The sequence below is a fragment of the Siniperca chuatsi genome, linkage group LG11 (assembly GCF_020085105.1).
Source record: "Siniperca chuatsi isolate FFG_IHB_CAS linkage group LG11, ASM2008510v1, whole genome shotgun sequence".
Taxonomy (NCBI): domain Eukaryota; kingdom Metazoa; phylum Chordata; class Actinopteri; order Centrarchiformes; family Sinipercidae; genus Siniperca; species Siniperca chuatsi.
The window spans coordinates 15,011,336-15,032,940 of record NC_058052.1 but is presented as its reverse complement, the minus strand read 5'-3'; the positions used below and the strand labels follow the sequence as shown (position 1 = coordinate 15,032,940).

General features: G+C 39.3%; 2 protein-coding genes across 6 annotated transcripts; both read right to left on the bottom strand.

Annotated features, from left to right (window-relative positions):
- Positions 1-2,718: 2,718 nt before the first annotated feature.
- Positions 2,719-12,475, bottom strand: zgc:123010 (uncharacterized protein LOC641500 homolog). 2 transcript variants are annotated; one of them, XM_044214502.1, is made up of 16 exons: positions 11,826-12,475; positions 9,048-9,127; positions 8,866-8,946; positions 8,685-8,741; positions 8,417-8,596; positions 8,044-8,157; positions 7,496-7,541; positions 7,205-7,295; positions 6,959-7,100; positions 6,719-6,823; positions 6,423-6,516; positions 6,238-6,271; positions 5,944-6,021; positions 5,638-5,740; positions 5,425-5,546; positions 2,719-5,323 (listed from the first exon to the last, which is right to left on the bottom strand). In XM_044214502.1, the coding sequence occupies exons 1-16, from the start codon at positions 11,881-11,883 to the stop codon at positions 5,188-5,190; spliced, it is 1,521 nt and encodes a 506-aa protein (XP_044070437.1). In that variant the 5' UTR covers positions 11,884-12,475; the 3' UTR covers positions 2,719-5,187. The 2 variants fall into 2 exon arrangements, with proteins under 2 accessions (XP_044070437.1, XP_044070439.1); XM_044214504.1 differs by lacking the exon at positions 8,685-8,741.
- Positions 12,476-13,004: 529 nt separating this feature from the next.
- On the bottom strand, positions 13,005-21,597 carry pyroxd2 (pyridine nucleotide-disulphide oxidoreductase domain 2). 4 transcript variants are annotated; one of them, XM_044214499.1, is made up of 19 exons: positions 21,516-21,597; positions 20,508-20,593; positions 20,242-20,419; positions 19,793-19,812; positions 19,604-19,697; positions 19,077-19,150; positions 18,822-18,977; positions 18,522-18,675; positions 18,333-18,394; positions 18,151-18,248; positions 17,904-18,045; positions 17,653-17,787; positions 17,500-17,572; positions 16,338-16,491; positions 14,841-14,992; positions 14,362-14,468; positions 13,849-13,969; positions 13,457-13,545; positions 13,005-13,271 (listed from the first exon to the last, which is right to left on the bottom strand). In XM_044214499.1, the coding sequence occupies exons 3-18, from the start codon at positions 20,363-20,365 to the stop codon at positions 13,475-13,477; spliced, it is 1,737 nt and encodes a 578-aa protein (XP_044070434.1). In that variant the 5' UTR covers positions 20,366-20,419; positions 20,508-20,593; positions 21,516-21,597; the 3' UTR covers positions 13,005-13,271; positions 13,457-13,474. The 4 variants fall into 4 exon arrangements, with proteins under 4 accessions (XP_044070434.1, XP_044070433.1, XP_044070435.1 ...); XM_044214498.1 differs by having other exon boundaries at positions 13,005-13,545; positions 21,516-21,596; XM_044214500.1 differs by lacking the exons at positions 19,793-19,812; positions 20,242-20,419; positions 20,508-20,593; positions 21,516-21,597 and having other exon boundaries at positions 13,005-13,545; positions 19,077-19,173.
- Positions 21,598-21,605: the final 8 nt, after the last annotated feature.

The following is a 21,605-nucleotide window of genomic DNA, read 5'->3' as shown; positions in this document are numbered from 1 at the left end:
TCCCTCTGTCTTTCTTTTATATAGAAGTGTTGTCTTAATTCAAATGCTAAAACGTAAAGCTGGTTTATTAGATTGCAACCTAATTGTCTTAATAATGGTCCAACGCTGTTCCTATAAAATCAAAAAATATTAAAGTAATGGGTTCCCTCCACTGATGGAGGATTTGTCATTTTAACTTATTCTGTGTTTTTTTGTTGACATTCGTACAATTTTGGATGAATACTTTTAAGCATTGCTGAATGAGCTCTGAGATGAAACATGGGGCAGTCCACCACAAGATTTATTAATTTCAGGATGGGATGTTAGCAGAAATGGACGTCATACATTATGAAACCCACTTTCATCATTAAATCAAGTGTTTTTCTCTGATTGGGCCTCTCAACACCTCTCTTCTCTGATAGGCTGAGGATGCTTTACACAACTGTACGCTCAGAGCGTTGCACAACTTTAGGGTGAACGTGACTGTCTCTGGTTCTAGAATAGTTTCAAACATCAAGTTCCAAGTGTCTTAAAGAAGCTCCCTATACCACAGGGTAGATATTTCCTTGGTGAGATGACCGCAAACCACCAGCTCTAAAATTGTCCAGCCTCACCGTAGCCATGGTGAACGTGACTGATGAGAATATGCCATGCCATACCACCCCTGCCCAGGAGTCTAACCTGTCATCATGGTATAGAAAGCATAAAGATTTACTTTATCAATGTAGATCCAGATGAAAAAAGCTTTCTAGCCGGAGTCACTTCAGTGCTCAGTCCTGATCTGGCTTAGGCTTCCTCCAGATGTCTACTAAGCCATTTCTACATGTTTGAAACTTGTTTATTTATTTTTTTGAGTCATTTCGGGAGGATTTGGGACAAATTTAGCAACATGACATTTTTTGGCCTCAGCGTGTTGTGTTGATAAACTGTATTTCAGTTTTCAAGTAAACCTCAGTGGGCACCTTTTTAAGGCAGCAAGGTTTATTCATAGACATGAAAAGTTACAATCATGACAGGGGAGGTAGGAACTGAAACATCAACCACGACCGTAAAAACACTTACTCGTATGCAGGGTTCCAACAGGGTGAAAAAAAATCATATGTTACATATGTGTGTATTTGTGTGCACACATGTAAACTTTGAAGCTGTAATTGAAATGTGTGTGTGTGCCAGTGATGGTGTGACTGGATGGCAGGATGGTGGTCCCTCCCTGACTGGTAAACCCAAACAGGAAGAGCAGACCCCCTATTAGCAGGGCCAAATCAGAGGGATCTCCAAGGCCGACAGGGAGAGGAAAGAGCGGTGTAAAAAAAATAATTAAAAAAGGAAAAGGGGGTTAAAAATATAACTATCATTGCTGTGTGTGACATGCTTCCATTGTAACTTGTGATGCACTGTTGCATATCAAACTAATTAAACTAGACTAGACAGGTGTCCCTGCCTGTGTGCCAATACTTAACAGCTCAGTGGGTGTGTGTGTGCTAGCGAGAGTGTGTTACAGGGCTCTGAAAGGGCTCACAGGGCTCTCAGAGGGCCCAAGAGTATCTGAGCGAAGCAGCTCTGTGGCAGAACGCTCGCTCTCTCTCTCTCCACCTCTCTAATTACACCGACTGAGCAGGCTCTGCCCTTACCCACAATCTGTGGAGGCATGAAATAAATACATGCTCTCCAACAATAAACAAGTGCCTTTTCAAACGACAGCACCTCCTCATGCTCACCCCCACTGCCATCTCTCCAGGCTTTTATAATGCTTTTACATTCACACTGGCTATTGGAGCATGTAGGCGCGTACTGTGTAGAGAATATGCTGCACAGGCTGTAGGGCTGAGATTGCAGAGAGCTGTACGTAGAGGTTGACCTCATAAGATCTAGCATCAAAGGCCATCTTTGCCTTAACCCCAAGGTGGGCTAAAATGTGACTGAGGTCAAAATGATATAAAATGGGGTTAACAGATGTTAGTGGTAGCGTCAAGGTACGACCACTAAAATCTGATAACCCCATTTTATATCATTTTGACCTCAGTGATATAATGGTTGAAAATCCTTAACAAAAAATCAAAACTCAGTAACTTTAAAAGGACATGCATGTCATTTTAAAGGGGAACTGAACCAATTTAGTATTGCACTTGCACATAATCAGGGAAATTAAAAAAGAAACGTCAAAATCAAAGCAGCAGAGGCCAAGATATCGTGCTTTTAGTCCCTAGTATGAGGCTCCTAAAACATCTTTTATGCATGGATTACACATACATTCACAGGCTTTAGTTCCTCTCTATTCAGAATGTCATCTGTGGCATAATGGTTGCTTTTCCCACACGTTCTCAGTACTGTTAGTTATGTCTCCATCTCCCACTGGTCTGGGTGGTTACAGATTCCCTAATGCATCTTTCATGCTGGCCACACAAGTGTCTTCTACTAGTGATGACAGGGTTACCATATTCTACCCACACCAGTCTGGTCTGCTTTGATTTACTTCAAGGTTTTGAGCATCAGGAATGGCTTAGAGCAACGTCTTGGTTCCTGGAGCTCAAAAATACATTGCATTGCATAGGCTGGTTAAGTTGGTGACATACAGTATTTCAGTGCTAACCATTCATGTACAACACTACCGCCTTGTGGCAGGCAGGAAAACCACACACCATTGCCAGAAAAATCATGTTTACAACTAGTAGCAGAATAACTGCATACCTCAGACATTTTCCCCCAGTTTGTGTCATTACTCATGTAGAGACTCAGAAATAGGTGGCTCAAATACATTTATTAAATATAAGACTCTTTTTTGCAGTGCAGTAACGATATTACAAAATATTTGGAAGATTAACAGGATTGCAGTGCTCTGGTTATCAATGTGTACATCATAATTAAAAATGCATTTTCCTGAAATAGTTTGAAACAAGGTAAAAAGAATAAAAACATACCAAATAGATACAATTAAACTCAGGGAAATCTTTTGTCCAATTTTGAAATATCCATAAGATGAAATCAAAATATGCTACGACAACCTCCAATGCATTTTATTAGTCTGCAAAATTAAATGCACTGTGCAGCCATAGTTAACAGCATCAGTCAAATAGTTTGTTAAACAAGTGCAGTCTTAAGGTTTGGTGTCCAATTCCTTTTTCACAAGTTTTAGCCATGAAACAGAAAGTACTATGAGAAAAGTAGAAATGCAACATGTGACACTGATGGTTCTTAAAAATGCTTGCCTCTTAAAGCCAGACATAAACAGAAGAGGGGACTTATAGAAAATACATGTCTTTAACCTACCATAAAGTGAAAAGACAAAAGAGCAGTAAATTAAAAGCTGTATTTCAGCTCCTAAAGGTATGTTGTAAAAAAAAAAAGAAAAAGAAAAAGAAAAAACGTAGGTATAAATAGGAAAATAAATACTCTCACTATGCTGTGCATAGTTTACTAGTGAACGTAGTGTGGACTTAAACCAGGTGTTGTAGCGGTAACGGTTATCTAGTGGATAATACAAACACATGCCAATAGGTTTTAATGTACTGTCTAGTGTTGAAACTTATGAAAGAACAAGGTTGCTTTCAGTGCTGAGCCATCACATGAAGCATTCTTTGGTTCACTGAAATACTGAAATGGAGACCCCCCTAAGGTCAGAAACACTGCTTTTCAAGGTTCAAAAGTTCTGTAAGTGGATCACGTTACACACGTGGCCATGAATGTATGTGTGCATATGACTGAGCATGAATGTTTGTAAGGCACTGTCTTGTAGTATGAACTACTTTATCAATGACATTGCCATGTCTGTCATAACAACCTACAAAAACAGACTACTTCTGCCAGAGGTGGTAGGTGTGCGTATGTCGACACATAACTGACAATCAAGTCGGCACTTTTCTTTTGCATAGACATAAAGCACTGTGATGTGTACTATGCAAGTGTACCAAGAAAGCACGTTACATATTCTAATGCTGAGATAAAAATTTATGAAGGCTATTCATTTGCATTGGGTACACAGATAAATGCCACAACTAGCTATCCTAAAGTCCACAAAACAGGGAGAAGAAGTCTGCAGAACTGAAGAAGTTCACACCTGACATTTCATGCAATCCAATACAACAAAACCAAAAACTATGGCCTCAAAGTTAAAACAATACCTCTCTGACACAGTCTAACCAAAAACTGAACACTACAGCCTTCATACAAGTGTGGTTATGATGATGGACAATGAGTCCTCCATAACTTGTCATGACAGCTGAACAGGCATGCAGTGTGTGTATTCAATCTTTCAACAATAGGACAGTCAATAGGTAAAAAAAAAAAAAGTGAAATATACACCTAATCCATGCATTAATACATATAATTTTCCAATCCCTCAAGTCCTTTTCCTCACGTATGATCATCTTAACTAAGGCTACATAACACAGTATGAAGGCACGTCTCTGGGTCTCTGTAGCTTATTGGCTAAAAGAAAGATTAGGGGAGGTACTTAAATGTCAAGTACGTCTGTTGGTAAGTCTTTGGTCTGGTGGACGATGTGCTGATATTGGCACAGGAACAACGAGTGGGAAATGTTATGAACTGCAGACTGACCTGAGCAATTGTGGGCCATGGATAAACCTAAACTGTTAAACTGCAAATTAAAGTATTGGTTAAGTTACTGTACTTTAAAAATGGGGAGGAACACTGCTTTGTGATGGCATTTCTAAAGAAGAAAGGTCCCCAGGATCATCACTGAAGAACCTTGGCCTGAAAAATCCCAACTGAGTCCTTTCATTACTGCTGTACGTGACAGGGCCATTACTTCGGTTTTTCAATAGTGGACAAAGGCAGTTTCACTTCCTTGTTATGTTGTAGGCCTGTGAGGTTAGGATGTATCCCTCAAAGCTGAAATAGGTCACCATGCGCCATGAAGGGCTGCGATTATGAAGGTTTTCATTCAAAACAAAGACTACACCAGGTGAAATTGTTGCTCCCCTTTGGTTAATATTGTACTACTGAGAAATATCATTCAGTATCGTCTGTGGTTGAAATAAAAACCCCGATACTCCCAGTCCTTTGTGGCACGTGTGACTATCCCTGCCTTAGAGCCTGAGTGCTGGTTCTGATCCTTTGACTATTCTGGTCCATTCTGCTACAGTAAATATTTTTAGCCCAGAGAACCTGGTCCAGTAAGCGGCAGCTCCTTTGGCTCAGTCTGTGCATCCCAGTTTCCTGCACACTACTGGGGCAAAGAGTAAGCTGAGTTCAAGGCTGCCAGGGCTTCCTGTCCTTGCCTTTCTGATCAGGAATGTGTTTGTAGCGACATTTGTCTCCAAAATGGCAGCCAGTGGTTCTCCAGAAGTAACACTCGTCTCCGTTCACTGGGCCACGTCGTCGAGGCCTAGGCAAAGAGGAAGATGACATAGAGACCAAAGAAAGCATATTAAGTATAAAAGCAACCCTAACCCTGTTGAATGATTTCAGTGGCCTAGTGCTTCTTACCCAGCAGCTGCCCCTGCCTGCTGTGTGACAGGGAGACAGGTCTTAAGTGGAATGGGAAGGACCCTCGGAGTGCGACGGTCAGGATAGCGCACCACTAAACGTGTGTTCTCAATACAATAACCCTGTGAGAGGAAACATACATGCAACTCTAAGTCCATAACAGTGTTCTTTAAAAACAGACACAAGATTGAGAAAAGGGAAATAAGTACGCACATTTAGTTTCTCCATGGCACAAGCTGCCATGTTTGCATTCTTGAAGTTGACAAAGGCACAATATCTCTCATGTAGCACACGGATACTCTCTATCTCACCATACCTACAATGCAAAGCAAACAACTTAACACACAACTCAGTAACCACGTAGATTTCCATGTTTCTGTTCAAAGAGGTACAAACACAGGTGCTTGCTGAAATGTTTTTCCAGTTACTGAAGTAGGAATAGAAACATTGTGCTTATATAGACTGATTTGAAGTCTAAATTAGGTTAGTATCAAATATTTTACTAGACTAAGGTCATACATTTTAAAAAGGTCCCATAGGTGTTTCTCAGTAAGCTCAGTCGTCACATTTCCCACCCACAGAGATGGGCAAGGGCTTCTGAAAGAAAGAGAAACGGAAATAATGTGACAGAAAGCAATACAATCATAGTTCACATGCATCATTTGTTGAAACTTCTCCAAAGAACATTAAAGGTGTGGCAACCTATAAAGACAGATGCGTAAACTAAGGTGACCAAAATCCATTTTAGCCACAACAGAGGCTACTAACCCTTCCAACCCCTAGCATTGATCGGACAAACAAATGGACACCTACCCCGGTTGTACAACTGATGGATCTTGGCTCCCAGCTGCAAGACAAAAAGAGCTTCATCAATAGAATACATTAAAAAAAGGCTGTATGATTAAGATATAGCCTATTCTATACATTACTGCTCTCTTTCTAGTGTTACAAAGAGAAAATGCAGGCCCTTTTTATAAAATATGTATGTGAGATCATACCTCTGGCAGCATCAGAACAAGATGCCAGAACAGCCTGCACAGTTGAAAATTTCTCCAGCAGTAGGACACTTTGCATTTCTTCAAAACCAAGCTCCTGAGGAAACAATAGAGAAAAATTAATAACCAGTCACAAAAATACAATCAAAAGGAATTAAGTTTTAAGTCAAGATGACAAGTTTAATAACAAAATGTTGCTTCTAAAAGTGGAAAGTTCAGAGCAATCACTGGTTATTTTCATTCACAGCTACTAAGCTTACAAGAAACACCGTTGCCACTTTGTTTGCCGGTGTATTTACCATTAACTGCAGCACTTTGCAATTAAAGAGGTCATTGACAGCCTCCTCACAGTCTTTGTCCAGTTTCAGCACCTGCTCCATACCCTTCTCTGCCTCACTGTACCGCTACAACACACAAAACACCCACAAAAATGAGTAAGCAAAGGCTAATCTTATCACAAAAGCTTAAGTGTGAAGCTGGTCAGCAGATGTTTTTTTGATTGCATTCTATATCTCATGACCAAAGTAGCCTGTGCCCACCTTCATGCCCATGAGAGCACTTCCCTTGCGGAAGTGTCCTTTGGGCCAGTCTGGGGCCAGCTGAATGGAGCGTTCAGCATCTGCCAGGGCCTGAGGGTACTGCTCCAAGCAGTAATAGCAATACGAACGATTCCCAAAGAACCTACAGGATGTAAGTTTTAAAAAATGCAAAAGGAATATGTTACAGGTGTCTAAAATGTATGCACTCCCCTTGTAATAAACTAGTCATAATCACAGGCAACATACCTGTAATCCTTTGGATCACATTTGATGGCTTCTGTAAACATATTGACTGCTTGTGCGTACTGCCCCTCTTGCACCAGCTTAATCCCTTTTTCTGCCAGATAGAAAAAATACTTAAAAAATTCTCTAGTGAGTTGGTAGCCTGAGGGCTTTTACTGACCACAGTGCTGCACGTTGTCATGCTCGTACAAAGGAATGTGTGATTAATAATTTCCTTGAAGGCTGTTTCTTTTTCAATGAATAAACTATTAAAAGGCTGGTTATGTACCATGCTATTCAGAAATCATCCCTTACCTGTTAGTGATGCGCTTTTCTTGGTCATGGTGTCAGTTCCATTTGGCTGTAAGAAAAATATTATTTTCATCAGTTTATATTCACAGCTGTGAAAATGTACATCAAGTTCTGAACATTCTCAACAGGAAATGCTCTGATTTGATTTGCCTTTTCAAATTGGATGTGTAAAACATGCATAGATGCGTTTACTGCTAATGAGAATAAATATGTACATATATCATTTTTTAAACCATAGAAACAATAACAACAGCTTTGAGAAGTTTCTAGCAGCTGATTTAATGTTTTAGTTTTATGCATCTACTTTGTTTTGTCATTGACAAATGCCAATATACAGTAGTCTGAAATATGCGTTTTAACAACTACAGCAAGACACAAATGACCATGGTCTAAGCTTCATCCTACAACTGAGATATAGTAGGTTAACACATACACAACTGTTGTAAAGGCTTTCGTGGTCCAAAGTCTACTTTAACTAGAAAAAGTTGTGGACAGTTATGACGGGAGCTCTTCCTATACTCATCTTACATTATCTATTAGCATTCATTCACCTCTCTCCTGGCCTCATTCTCATTGTTCTCTTTGGACTTGCGACTTGATCCTTTGGGTTTGATATGGCTAGCAGCATTAGCAAAGAAGGCACTGCTCACATCCCACTCTGGCTCCTTTGTGACACAGAAAGTCAGACATTGGTGTTCAATCATGTGCCATCCAGGCCTACAATCATGCATGCTTTTATATCAAAAAAATACTACACCAACTGATTCATTGACTTAAAGTAGAGATGTGGCAATTAATGGTGATATTTTCTACTGTACTGTCTGTCTGGAATTAAAACCTGCATACTCTTGAGCACCGATGACTAATGACTAAAAATGAGAGCTACAGATGATTCATACATGCATAATACTCTATTGCCCCTACCTCTTCAGCGGATCTGGCTTGTGTCTTCTCATGTCCTTTGATTCCTGAAGGCGTCATGAGTGGAGTGGCAACGTCCTCCTCTTTTTGCACTCCTTGTTTCTCCTCTTCAGCACCAACTTCTGCTTCTGACTCGCTCTCATCCAGTTCAGACTCTGCACCACCATCCTCGTCTTCATCATCCTAATGTGTAGGACCACATAAATATCCAGTTATTCACAGTAAAGGCAAATGTAGAGTGCATTCCTAGAAGGAATAATGTGATCATTACCCGTTCAGCACTCTCATTTTGCTTAACCTGCTCCTGCTTCTTACGTTTTCGACGGCGCTGAAACAGATGCAGTACTTGACACATCAGAAAATGCATGACTTTACCCACCATACATAGCATACTGGACTTTAAAAGGGCAACAGGTAGGATCTTCAAGGAGTGTAAGGATTTGTGTGCTCACCTTCCTCTTGGCTTTGCGTCGCTCTGCCCTCTGTCTGACCTTCTCCTCCTCACTCAAATCCTCCTCTCCATTTATTGCATGCTGAACAAACACACACACACACACAGAGCTGAACATTGCACATTGTACCTTCACCATTGCAGTCCTGACAATGCCCTGTCGGTGTGACACCATTTGTTTACCTGTGACAAAGTGGTATCATCACTTGGGTCAGTTGCAGCACCACAGTCCATCTGCTCCTCCTGCTGCTGGACAGGGGTACCTGTTGGGAAATACACAGCACATCAGCTCTTTAGAACCTGATTACAGCATCTTCTGCTGTCTTAATTTTTGCCAATGTTTGGGAACCAGATATGTTTTCAGTTGAAAACAGCTCTAATGTATTAATATGGCTCTTGTTCTTAAAAATTGATACAGCGCACAGGAAAAGTCTGCACAGCTAGTCATTATTTATGCACATTATGTTTTATCAGATGGTAATGTGTAGCTAGGTAAGAATCTTTCACATGCAATTGGCTATTCAGACTACACATAAGGAGCAAGCATCCCTTATAAAAAAAAAAAAAGGAGAAGGTACAAAAAGCTACAAATTTACCTTAATAACACTGATGCTCTGTACAAGATGCACGTCACTATATGTTTAAATGACTGCACATGATCATTTTAAGTATCTTAACCTGACATCCAAAAGAAACATTGGTTGTCTGGATGGCAAATACACATCCTCCTTCCTCATTCACATTAAAGTCTAACCACTATGACCTTTGATATGTAAAATCAAAATTATAAATGACATTGGGTGGAGACAGGAAAGATGACGTAATGCTTTCTTATAAAAAAAAAAAAAGCCAGGAAAGCTCAACATGAGACAAAAATGTTCTGTTTTGCTCAGTGAGATTGATTTAAGTTTCTTTTCGGTCTGAAGAGAGGTGATGTTTACTCTAACATTTCCACTGCCACAGGCCCAACATGCAAACACACAGCTGCCTCAGGCACTGCTGTTTGAGAACATACTATCTTTTCTCCGAAACTTGGTTGAATACTGACATAGAAAACAAGCACTGCCCTGAATGTGGGATATGTTCGGGGCATAGATCAGATCCAACCAGAACCCTGTAGCTGATTTAGGCCCAATGGCATCAGACAAATGGCAAGACAAAAAGGAAGCAAAACACTGGACCATGCAGGAATCGGCAAAGATCTCCAGTTCTCCAAATTCATACTTAGTCTGTGACTCATGAGGCATTGACTCTAACTCTCCTACTGCTCAATACCGTTTTTCTCTACAAGTACAAGCTGTGGAAAAAAAAAGTAGAGAAGCAGAGGACTCTCACAGCCACTGGACTATCATATATATATATATATATATATATATATATATATATATATATATATATATATATATATATATATATATTTTTTTTTTTTTTTTTTAATTTATTTATTTATTAAATGTCGACCATTCTACCATCGCAAGGAGTTGGTGTCTCCAAACATACATAGAAAGTGGAAGGAATTTCAGCTGTCCGTGTCTGGCTCACTACTCAAATGTCAAGAAACAACCACTGCTTAAGCACAGCTCCATCCCATTAGCTGAATCAGACTTTTTGTTAAATCTTAACTATAATGGAATTCCCTCCTAACAAATAAATGATCCAAGATCTGTGGACAAAAGCAACAAAGGAGTCTCTGTTACTCCACTTCAAGGAGACTGTTAGTGTGAGTTGAAAGGTGAGCTCTTTCCACAGGAATGCAAAATAACAGTGTATCATCGGAGACTGGAGCTTTAACCAGGAAATCAGCTTTTTTTTTTTTACTGTTCTTCAACACAGCATTGGAGAGAGAGAGAGAGAGAGAGAGAGAGAGAGTGTGTGTAAAAGAGGAAGGGATCATCACCTTGTCTTTAAAACAATCACTACTAAATTATGTGTCAGTAGTTTCAAGTGATTTTGGAAACTGACTAAAGACACAGATGTTTATACGACATTAAAAGAATAACATGCTCAGTGAATCTGTCCACAACAAAGTGTATGGTTGCAAGATACAACTGTTGTGGATGGAGTTGAGTCTTTACAAAGATAACATTGGCATGGACAATTTGTGACATGACAGCTTCAGCTTCATCACGAAGAACCACAAAACAGAAGAAAAATATTCAGTCTGCTCTCTTATGCGAGTTAGCCTGGCCCCATTCACATGTAATGTATTTAAAGAAGCAGTAAATTTAGATACATACATCATATATATATATATATATATATATATATATATATATATATATATATATATATATATATATAATCATTAACATCAATTTCCTATCAGAGGTGTTTTAAGAGGTCTTCAGGGACGCTCATCCACCTCTTGAAATGGTTTTAACAGTAAGTAAACTAACCTGCTCTACAAGGAAACTAAACGAAGCAAGAAGAGGAACAAAGTGTGGGCACATGGCATATTTAAAGACACATATCGCATAACTCTAAATGTACCACTGAGCACGTTCTAGGCTACAGGGCTTTTGTCACTTATTTGAGGCATTGTTACCATACCAACATGCACCAGGGAATGTACTTCTAATCTGTATTAGTTTGAGCCTTTTATGCACATCTCCTGCTACATAAGGCATACTTAAACGTGTAAGTTCTGTTATTACTGGCTTTATGAATGTAAAAGTCTGTCAAAGTGTGTTTTAGACTGGCACCGACTGCGCAAACTTGGAAGTGGTGCAAGCAAGGGTGGAACTGGCAAGAGGGGAACTTTAATTGCTTGACCAAGAATGCAATTTGAACATCACGACAAAGACAACTGCGAGACACCACCACAAATATATCGTTTAATAGACCACGTGTAAGACATTATCCATAGTTTCACTGTCACACACGCGTTTCATCACCACTTAACGGGATCATTTGAACTTGTGGTCGAGTTTAGAAAGTTTTGAAAATTGGGACGTTTCTTACCACTCCCGAGTCCCAACAGCCTGCATATATCTCTGGTGAATTTCATGAGCGCAACCATCCAGCATTATCGACTCAGATATCCGAAAAAAAATACTTAAACAAAGGTTTAGATCAGTGTGAACACGTTTGTAACATTTGGGACAATCGATATCAAATCTGCGGGAATCTTTCGGTGGTTAAGTCCACTTCCTGAGCGTCAAACGCCGACGCTGGTACCACCCTGAGCAGCGTCTTAAAGGCACAGGACACCGCTATCGATTATTGAACGGTTCAGAGCTTATCACAGTGAATACCAAGAAAGAATGACTTGTACATATGCCTCTTATCGCTAATGATAATTTAATTCCATTATTAATTCCATTGATATTCATTTTAATAATGTATTACTTAAAGTAAGACTTGTGATACCGGATGTTTATTACAAGTAATACAAACACAAGAATATAGAAATCACACAAAGCACACAGGCTTGAAAATACTTCAGTAGGCTACACTTACTACAATTTGTATGTAGGGTTTGATAAAAAAAAATTCTTAACTCAAGGTCCACTTACTAGATTTCTTATAGAGCTCATTTATTAGGGTCTTTTTGGTTTGGTCTTTATTGTCATTCTAAATAGATATTGATTTATTATTCCCCAGAGGAGAAACCAATTTGGTCACCCATCCACAATTATATTGGTCCTTGAACTAACCCTATCAAGAAAAAGTAAAATAATGGTTTTCTGTACTAAACTCATAGAAAAACCATTAGGCCACATTCGATTAAAAATTCATCTAACATTAACTTCTATCTAACTTCAATCTAACAATAATTTAATTGTTGTTCCACATTTATATGAAAACCTGTGGCCAAATACACCTTTTTAACAGAAGGACATTTTGACATGACACAGTAGGAAAAATCACAGGTGTAAATAATAAAATTAATGATGGCTGGATTCCATTTAGCTGCTTCGGTTTCAGGGTCCTGATACTTACTGGGACACTTGAATAGAACAGAGCCATCGTTAATGTTATTAGTAACACCTGTGTTTTCGTACCATGACACGTTAAAATATATGCTGTGAAAAAGACCTATCAGATTTCTAACCTGATATCCTAAAATGTCACATCAGTCCCGCACAACATAAAACACTCCAATAATCGTTATGCATAGTTAGAAAACAATTAAACACATTTGCTTGAATTCATTTTAATCTATTCATACAAAGCTGTAAAAAGTCCCATTGTGCATCATTACACCAATGGTTTTAGTTAATTCCATTAAGTATCAGTTATTCTAAAATGCATTTGTCTTCAACATTAATTTGTTGGTATTTTCTGCTGGCTCAGTTCGATGACTTCACAAGTGCTTTCACAACAGGATGTGGTTGTGTGGCAGTATTGCAAGTGTTTAATATCAGGAGTGATATCCAGTTTTTTCCAGTGGTGGACTTCTGACGTCTATAAAAAGAGTCAGTTATATTATTAAATCAACCCTTACAAACAGGATGCACAACATAATATGGTTGAAAGACAGCTGATCAGATAGATAGTTGGAGTGAGTGGTTAAATGTGTGAATCAAATGAGTCATATTCACACAAATCAGACAAAAGAGAAGTTGAACATTGATGAGCAGACCACACACTGATTGCTGTCAGTTGTTTCAGTGACGTTTCAGGTCAGCCATGACAGTGAGTGCTGCGTTCCAGCCGGGAGAACCCATCACACCACCACCTAAAAAAAACATTAAACATATAAAATGGACAAGAATGAGTCAGTCTCGTTCTGTGTATGGAAATAAGAAACAGTTTACTCAGCCACCTGACATCACCACGTGATTTCATTTCTTTATCATCAGCAGCAAGGATAAGCTTTCATCCAAAGGTCCAAAGGTTTGTTAACTGTGCTCTTCTATCACCAGAGAGCATAACTTGAAAATGATTAAATTATTGTACTTATATTACACTACACAATACACAACAAACAGCCACATTTGCTATTCAATATTCAGCTGAGGGTTCAGCATTAAAAGCAAACCTGGATGACAGCCGCTGCCACACATATACAGCCCTTTAATTGGTGAACGGTAGTCTGAGAGAGAGGGCAAAGGTCGTGCTAGGTAGAGCTGGTCCAGTGACATTGATCCATGGAAGATATTCTGTAAAGATGAGACCAAAATGTTTACTTTTCTTTTTGTTTCTTGATAGAATTATGTTATTATGAGAAAAGTAGCCTGCCATTTGTTTAATGACTGCCTCATAAAGTCCTACGCACTAAACTGAAGCGGATATCATTCAGTGAGCTAGTGTCACTTTACACAGTTGATGTGAACTTTGATTCTGGCTCATGGGTGTTGGTAAAGCTGTCTGTAACCATTAACTGCTTATACAACAGGTCTGTCCCTGAGCGGATAGCAAACAACAGAAGACTGCAGATGACGCGGATTACTTCCTCATCCAGTGAACAGTTGATTTTGTCAAGCAAATCAGATGTGTATCAACATTCAAATTGCTGCTCAGCTCTACACTGTCTACAGTGTACAGTATGTACCCCTCCAGTCAGGCAAAAGATCCTCTCCAGGTCAGGCGGCGCCAGGATGTCCCTGCCCACCACAGACTTTTTGAACCCAGGGGCGTATTGTTCCACCCAGTCAAATGCTGAAGAGAGAGACAAACACATGCTTTATCACTGAAACAGATTAATCAGTACACATTTAAAGAGTGTCACTCCTTTAAACACTGTTTATCCATTTAGGGAAAATTCAGCATTTAAAAAGGACAGATTATGGCCTCAAAATATGACAGTTTCTGTAAATTTCTAAAAGTAAATTCCTGTTTTCAAAAGGTGTACATCTCATTTTGGAATGAACATTTTCCTTTCTAACTCTACCATTATAAAATATTTATCAGTTTAACATCAGATTCAAGCAAACATGCTAGAAATTCTGTGCCTGAGTAATAAATGTAGTAGCAATGCATGCTTTTGGCACACTTGGAAACTATAAGAAGTCCTGGATCATTGTGTGTTACCAGTGTCTGCGAAGGCCTCTCTGTCCTGGTTAGTCCACTCCCTGCCTTCTATGTAGTAGGGGGTGAATTGGGTGAACAGTGACACCACGTGGCAGCCAGGGGGAGCCAGAGTAGGATCCAACACAGAGGGGATGGTCATCTCCAGCATGGGCCTACAGGAATACAGGGGCATGATGAGGCAAGATGGTGGGGAGTGAAGGCCTATTCATTCAAGTGTTATCTCTGAGATAAGGATATGTGAACATCCTAACCCAGTTTGTTGGGGAGTTATGTTGACATAAATGTGTGGAGAAATTATCCACTATAAGGAACATAATATTATAGTTTTAAGACATATACATTATAAGGAAAGACATTCTAAGGTGCAGTATACACTTGTGATATGTTTTGTTTTACTTACAGTGATAAGCAGCTGGAATGTAACTAAGTACATTTACTCAAGTACTGTACTTAAGTACAAATTTCAGGTGCTTGTAATTGAGTATTTTCTTTTCATGCCTCTTTCTACTTCTACTCCACTACATCTCAGGGGGAAATACTTTTTACTTCACTACATTTATCTGACAGCTTTAGTTTCTTTAAAAAAATTATATTTTTGCACACAAAACATATCAAGAGCTTATGAAATGATGCTTTGCTATAAATTAAACTACCCAACAGTATATTCAAGTACAGCTGAAAAGATTAGTCGATTAATCAATTAAGACAACTCTTCTGATAATGTTTGAGTCATTTTTCATGTAAAAACATTTCATGGTTCCAGCTTCACAAATATAGTATATGCTGCTTTTCTTTTTAATAATTTTGATTTATTACTGTACTGTTGATTGGACAAAACAAGCATTGTGAAGTTGTCACTTTGGGCTCTGGGTAGGCATTTCTCACTATTTTCTGATTTTTCATAAACTGTTAATGGAGAAAATAATCAGCAGATTAATCCACAAAGAAAATAATAATTAGTTATAGTCCTACACAAAATAGTTAAAAATGAGCTACAACAGTAAAATCCTGCATTTACATTAATGCATCAGTAATAATAATTTTTCTGCTTACTTTTAATACTTTAAGTACATTTTCCCAAATGTACTCACATACTTTTACTTGAGTAACATTTTCAATGCAGGACTTTTACTTGTAACAGAGTATTTTACAGCGTAGTATTAGTAATTTTACTGAAGGAAAAGATCTGAATACTTCCTCCACCAGTGGTGATGAGTACTACTTTTTGCAGCTGCAAGGTTAATCACTAATCTACAATAACAAGCACCTAACACTTACAGTAAGAAATGTATGACTAGCTCTTATGTACGACTTAGAAGAGAATCTGTGCTGGGACATTAATTGAAACTTGTTTGTCCAAATGTTTATCACCAGTAGTATCTCTTGCATGTATGCTCCGCTAACCACAGGGATGATTTGGTTGCTAAATGTAAATTGTTGAATTAAGAGAAAGTGTTGTGTTCACTTATGTAGGAGTGTGAATATATAATTATGTACCTTGCTGAGGGACGCCCGTTCATAGCCTCTTTGTATGCAGTCTCCAGTACCTCCACGCTTTCACAGTTGAGGTGAATGGAGCACTGATGGTGGGGTCCAGGTTTATCATCTGGTGTGGGAGATGCTAGGAAGTTTGGTAGCTTGTCCACTGCCACTGTAAAAACAGGTCACAACTTAGAAAATAATGTGGAATCAGTATTTGCTCTAAGATCATGTGTCGTTTTTTATGTATATTTCTACTTTTGGTACAACAAAGTGTGTGCTTAAGTTTCAGTTGACTAAATATTTGAATTACTATTAGGGCAACTCTCAGTGCATGCAATATGTTGTGCCAAACACTGCTCAATTCCTTCACCTTAAAAAAGCTAAGACTGTTAAAATAAATTCAACAAAACAGAACAGATTATCATTAAGTCTAAGAAGCAATGCACTGTAAAGGATCAGTTAGGAGTAAAGACTTCGTAAAGAGTAATAAAGCCCTACAGCTCAGGCTCTACTGTAATTAACAAGCAGAAGCTACAAATGGCACCACACAGGAAGCTGAAGAACTCTAAACATCTGGTTAGTTGTGTGTGCTTTACACAGTTTTCTAATACCCCAAACTTTTAAACTTGTGTTTAGAGTACCAAGAGCTTAGGCAGTGACCTATTCTTACACTGTAATAATATACAGTACTCAATAGTGGAGGACTAAGAGCTGATGCCTCCTGATACACGACATCTGTTTGTGCCTTATTGCCAAGCCTCCATTGTCTTACACCTTCCCACTTCTTGTAGAAGTGGTTCAACACAAAACAGACCAATAGTAACTATGACTAAAGAGTTGCAGGGTTTCGCCTAAAAATCTTAAACATATGGCTGAAGAAACAACGCTTGCACAGAGATAAGACAATAACCCCCACAGCTTGGAGCCCAAGTGGCATCTTCTTTTCAATTCTACTTCTTTTTGAGGCTTACTGTGATGATAAACATAATCATGCTCCTCAGAAGTCTCCACTGCCACGACCTCAGGAGTGGTTAATGTTTTATCAGCCTTTTTTACCTTTGGATACAATTGATGATATCCTCCCTTATTTTTAGCAGTTAAAACACAACAGGTACCAGCTAAGATCATCATATGATCAGGTTTTGCGATTAGCATGACAGAAACACAACAGATTTACCATTGATCTTGGTAACTGGCGAGGTGTAGTCTATCTGATCTACGGCTTTGATGAACTCTGGAGGAAGGGCAGCCTACAATGAAAACAGGAAGCCAGAATAAATCATATTGTCTGGTGCCATGGTTACATGTGGTGATTACTTTTCTTTATTACCTGTGGCGTGAGGTTCTTGAAGGTAACATATGGGGTGGCATTAGATAAAACAACTTTACTGTGGATCTCTGTGCCATCCTTTAGCACCACTCCCTTCGCAGCACCATCTGATCCAACCAGGACCTGTCCTACATCCTGCACAAGGATACACACTGTATGCATAGAAGACCAAAATACAGATGCCGGAATATAATTTCCATCAACCCACAAAATAAGCATCAAATCAATATAATTAATCAAAACCACATTACCTTCTCAGTGAAAATGTCTACACCATAGGATCGAGCAGAGCTAGCAATAGCCTGAGACACACATCCCATGCCTCCCTCCACATAACCCCACGATCCCTTCTCCTTCTCCAACTCTCCCATCACATGGTGCAAGAGCACATACCTTCAAAGCAAGACCATAAAATCAGTGTTTCTGAGAGGTCAGTGTCAATTCAATGCACTTAAACCTGTAGTTACAAGTGTTTGTGTGCCCTAAAATATGTCTCACCCACTACCCGGATTACTTGGACTGGTCATGGCTCCTATCACAGCATCAGTAGCCAGCGTTGCTCTCAGTGGCTCTGACTCAAACCACCGATTGAGGATCTACAATGCAAAACACGAGTTGGTTAAGATGCAGTCAATAGAAAACAGCAAATAATGGCAAACTTTGTGAAAGCTATAACAAACCTTCATTATTGGTGCAGTTATAATCTCATAAAAGTCTGGAATGTTTGTGCCCAGTTTCAGACCTTTAAATTTAAAAACATAACTCATCGTGACTCAGTTGCTGCAGAAAACAAAATGAGTACATGGTGAATAATGTGTTATTCTGACATCAAAAATGCAGAACTATTTCCCAAGCATCCACCAACGCACCACATCTGACAATAGGCATCAGGGTTTTAGCTGCAGCGAGCCTCTTCCTCAGTGATCCAGTGGTAACACCTGGGATGTCTACAGGAGGGGAATCTAGAAGAGGGTGGATAGCTCCTGCAAGCTTCTCAAGGTGTGCAACAAAATCTGGAAAAGCCTGGGTCCATGTCAAAGAATGGGTGAGGGTTAGCGTAGGGATGTGGGAATGAGTGAGAAAAAGGACGGAATATCTTTATACTGGTGGAGAGTGTCGTGCACAATACAGTCAAGCATTTACCATGGCTATCACAATGCTTAAATCACCTTAGCATCCTTCTGTGAGAACTTGCCGATCTCCATCTGGTTCATGGCCAAATCTGAGCCCAGGGTGAGAGACTTTGGTGGTGCACCTCTCACCCCCTCCTCCAACATGGGGGTGAAAGCATGGGGATCCCTCATATACACCTTCAGCCCATGTTTCTGAAGATATATGCACAAAAATATGAAGAGTAGTAAATAAGAGCAATCACTTCTCAAAATGAGATTAATTAATATATTTTACAACTTTGCCACGTTTACCTTGAGCTCCAAGTCTGCATATATGTGGGGTCTTAATAAACTGAGCAAATAGGAACACCTGGAGAAGACGAAACCTGCACACGAGAGTACTGTTACTCTAACAAGGACAAAATAAAGTATATTTAGGACGTAGGACTTCATACAACACACACCCTTATAACACATTTGTTTGCAGTCTACAAAAATTAAACCTCCTCCACCGCTAAAGGGTTGGTTTACCCAAATTACAGAAAACCATTTTTCTTCACGTACCACTAGTGGTATCAAGCCATGCAGATAGTTTGGGGGTTTTTCCTGTGTTGCTGTTGCTAATCCACAGAACACGCTGTCAACAGCTTTCAAATGGAGTATTTGTTAGTTAGAAAGTAATTCTAGTATACAGTATCTGTACATTGAGATAATAGGGGTGAGTAAGAAAATGTGTTTTTTGTTAGTGTGCTTTTTCGTAGTTAAATTTGGGTGAACCGACCCTTTATGACTTGACTTAGGTTAAGCCAGGCTTGTATCCCAGCCAGAAGCCAACCAACCAGGAAAGATTTCCTCTGAAACAGCTGCTCCTCCCAGCAGATGTCTGCGCTCCAGCACAGCTGTCTTCAGTCCTCCCTTCTGAAGATAGGCAGCCTACAAACACACACACCAAACACACATCACCTTTACCCTGTTGCTGAACCCTATCTTGTATTACAAGGTGTTGGGAAACAAATGCATGAACTCACTGCCACCAGTCCATTGTGTCCTGCAATGAAATATAACATATGTCAGTTATGTCAATATATGACAGTTTTCCTAAAAATGCCAATTCCCCATAAAAATTACTAAAAATTCTGCTTAAATGTGACGGCTGTTTAAATTTAAGTTTCAATAAAATGTTTGTTGGAAACATTGTGCAAGCTGCTCTCCAGTACTTTTACCAGTAAAGTTAAATGAGTTCAAAGCTGAACAATTCAGATGAATCTTGCAAAACAGTTAAGCAATAGACCGAGCCGAATCTCTCAGAGGGGTAAAGAATTTTTGGGAAGTGAGAATAACATTCTTTCTAATTACTTTTGCAAACTTAGCAAAAACTTTGCATTCATGTTGCAGCGTGCTGCGCGGGTTGTTTCCATGTTGCACAGCTCCTGTGTTTTCCGCACGTTTTTTTTTTCCAACAGTCCACATGTCTCACCTCCTCCGATGACCAGCGCGTCATACTGGGATTTCAAAGCGGCGTGACTGGATCTGGATCTAGTCACTGTCCCCACAGCAGTCACAGCCCTCCGTCCGCGGCCAGTCCACACCGCTGCAGCCATGGCAAGAGTCTGAGACAGGATCCTACACCAGTCCCTCCCCTTTTCTCCCTAGAGCTGCGTAAAGTAGATCCGGGTTTCGTGTTAGCTCAAGGACTGCGACCCACTAAATAAATAAACCTAGGGCCAGTTTCTATTTTCTTACCTTTTCAGAAACAGCCCAAGTTTTACACTGTCACATTTGCTGGATTAGTTTGTTACCATTATGCTGTTGTTGTTCTGCTTGTTGTTCTGTACTTACAAAAAAAAAAAACAGAAAAACATTGATATAATAAAAAAGAGCACTGTTACACATCAATTAACAAATTAAGTTCAAACTATTTTCTTGGGAAATTAAAAACTTGTTACAAACTCATGTATTTTATGGCAAGAAATGCAGGTAAAAGTAACAATGAGAAACAAAGAGAAACAATCAGACATAAGATAATTATATTGAGCAGTTCCTTTCAGTGAAGCATGTTGCTCAGCCCACTGTCATTTTATTCCTGCTGAATCTATCTATCCATCCATCCATCTAATCAATCTGTCATTATCCAGCTGTCCACTTGGTGGCACAGTTGTTCAATTTAATCCAGCTGCAGAGCTCTGCGTCAGGGTTTTCCACAAACAGCTCATACAACAACTTTTAAGTTGCATCATTAACAGTGAGGTCAGTCAAAACGAATGTATTCATTTCACATTATATTTGCATTTTGTGTGTGTAATGTAAAATGTTTTGATATTGGCAACAGCTTAAGAGATGGCCAACCAGTTTATGAATAAATACCTTGATGACTGTATTAATTTCCAGACTTTCTTATCCAGACTCTTTCCAGACCGGAATGTACAAATATGTAAATATAAAAAAATGCCAAGATGTCAGAATACAATGTGATACAAATGTTTGCATGTGAAAAACAACATTTTTTCCACAGAGCACATGTGACTTGTTTGTAAAGGTATTTTCACACATAATATACACACAAAAGACATGAAAAAAAATATAATAATCAGAAAGTGCAGTTCAAGACATCCTCTCTTAGCTGGTTTGGGGTTGGGCTCAAGTCGTCTCACAGTAAGGGCCTACCTTAGAGTTTTAAGATGAGCCCTTAACACAGAATGGTTTCTTAGTGCTGCTGTTGAAGAGGTCATATTGGCCTAGTGGCTCACTTACCATGCATTAATAAGATAAGAGGCCATAGATCATCTGTGGGCCTAAGCAGCTGTCCAGGGAGTTGACTGAGCCAGAAAAGGATATTGCCTG

What these genes read in the sequence shown, in the direction of transcription:
- zgc:123010 (XM_044214502.1), bottom strand. Translation starts at nt 11,883, where the DNA reads ATGGTTGCGCTCATGAAATTCACCAGAGATATATGCAGGCTGTTGGGA. An exon ending in AGAATGAGGCCAGGAGAGAG is followed by an intron (nt 7,542 to 8,043) that starts GTGAATGAATGC and finishes TTTTTCTTACAG; the next exon opens with CCAAATGGAACTGACACCAT. An exon ending in GTGCCATGGAGAAACTAAAT is followed by an intron (nt 5,547 to 5,637) that starts GTGCGTACTTAT and finishes TTCCTCTCACAG; the next exon opens with GGTTATTGTATTGAGAACAC.
- pyroxd2 (XM_044214499.1), bottom strand. Translation starts at nt 20,365, where the DNA reads ATGGCTGCAGCGGTGTGGACTGGCCGCGGACGGAGGGCTGTGACTGCT. An exon ending in ATGCAGACTTGGAGCTCAAG is followed by an intron (nt 18,978 to 19,076) that starts GTAAACGTGGCA and finishes ATATATCTTCAG; the next exon opens with AAACATGGGCTGAAGGTGTA. An exon ending in GCCAGTTACCAAGATCAATG is followed by an intron (nt 16,492 to 17,499) that starts GTAAATCTGTTG and finishes CTGTTTTTACAG; the next exon opens with TGGCAGTGGACAAGCTACCA.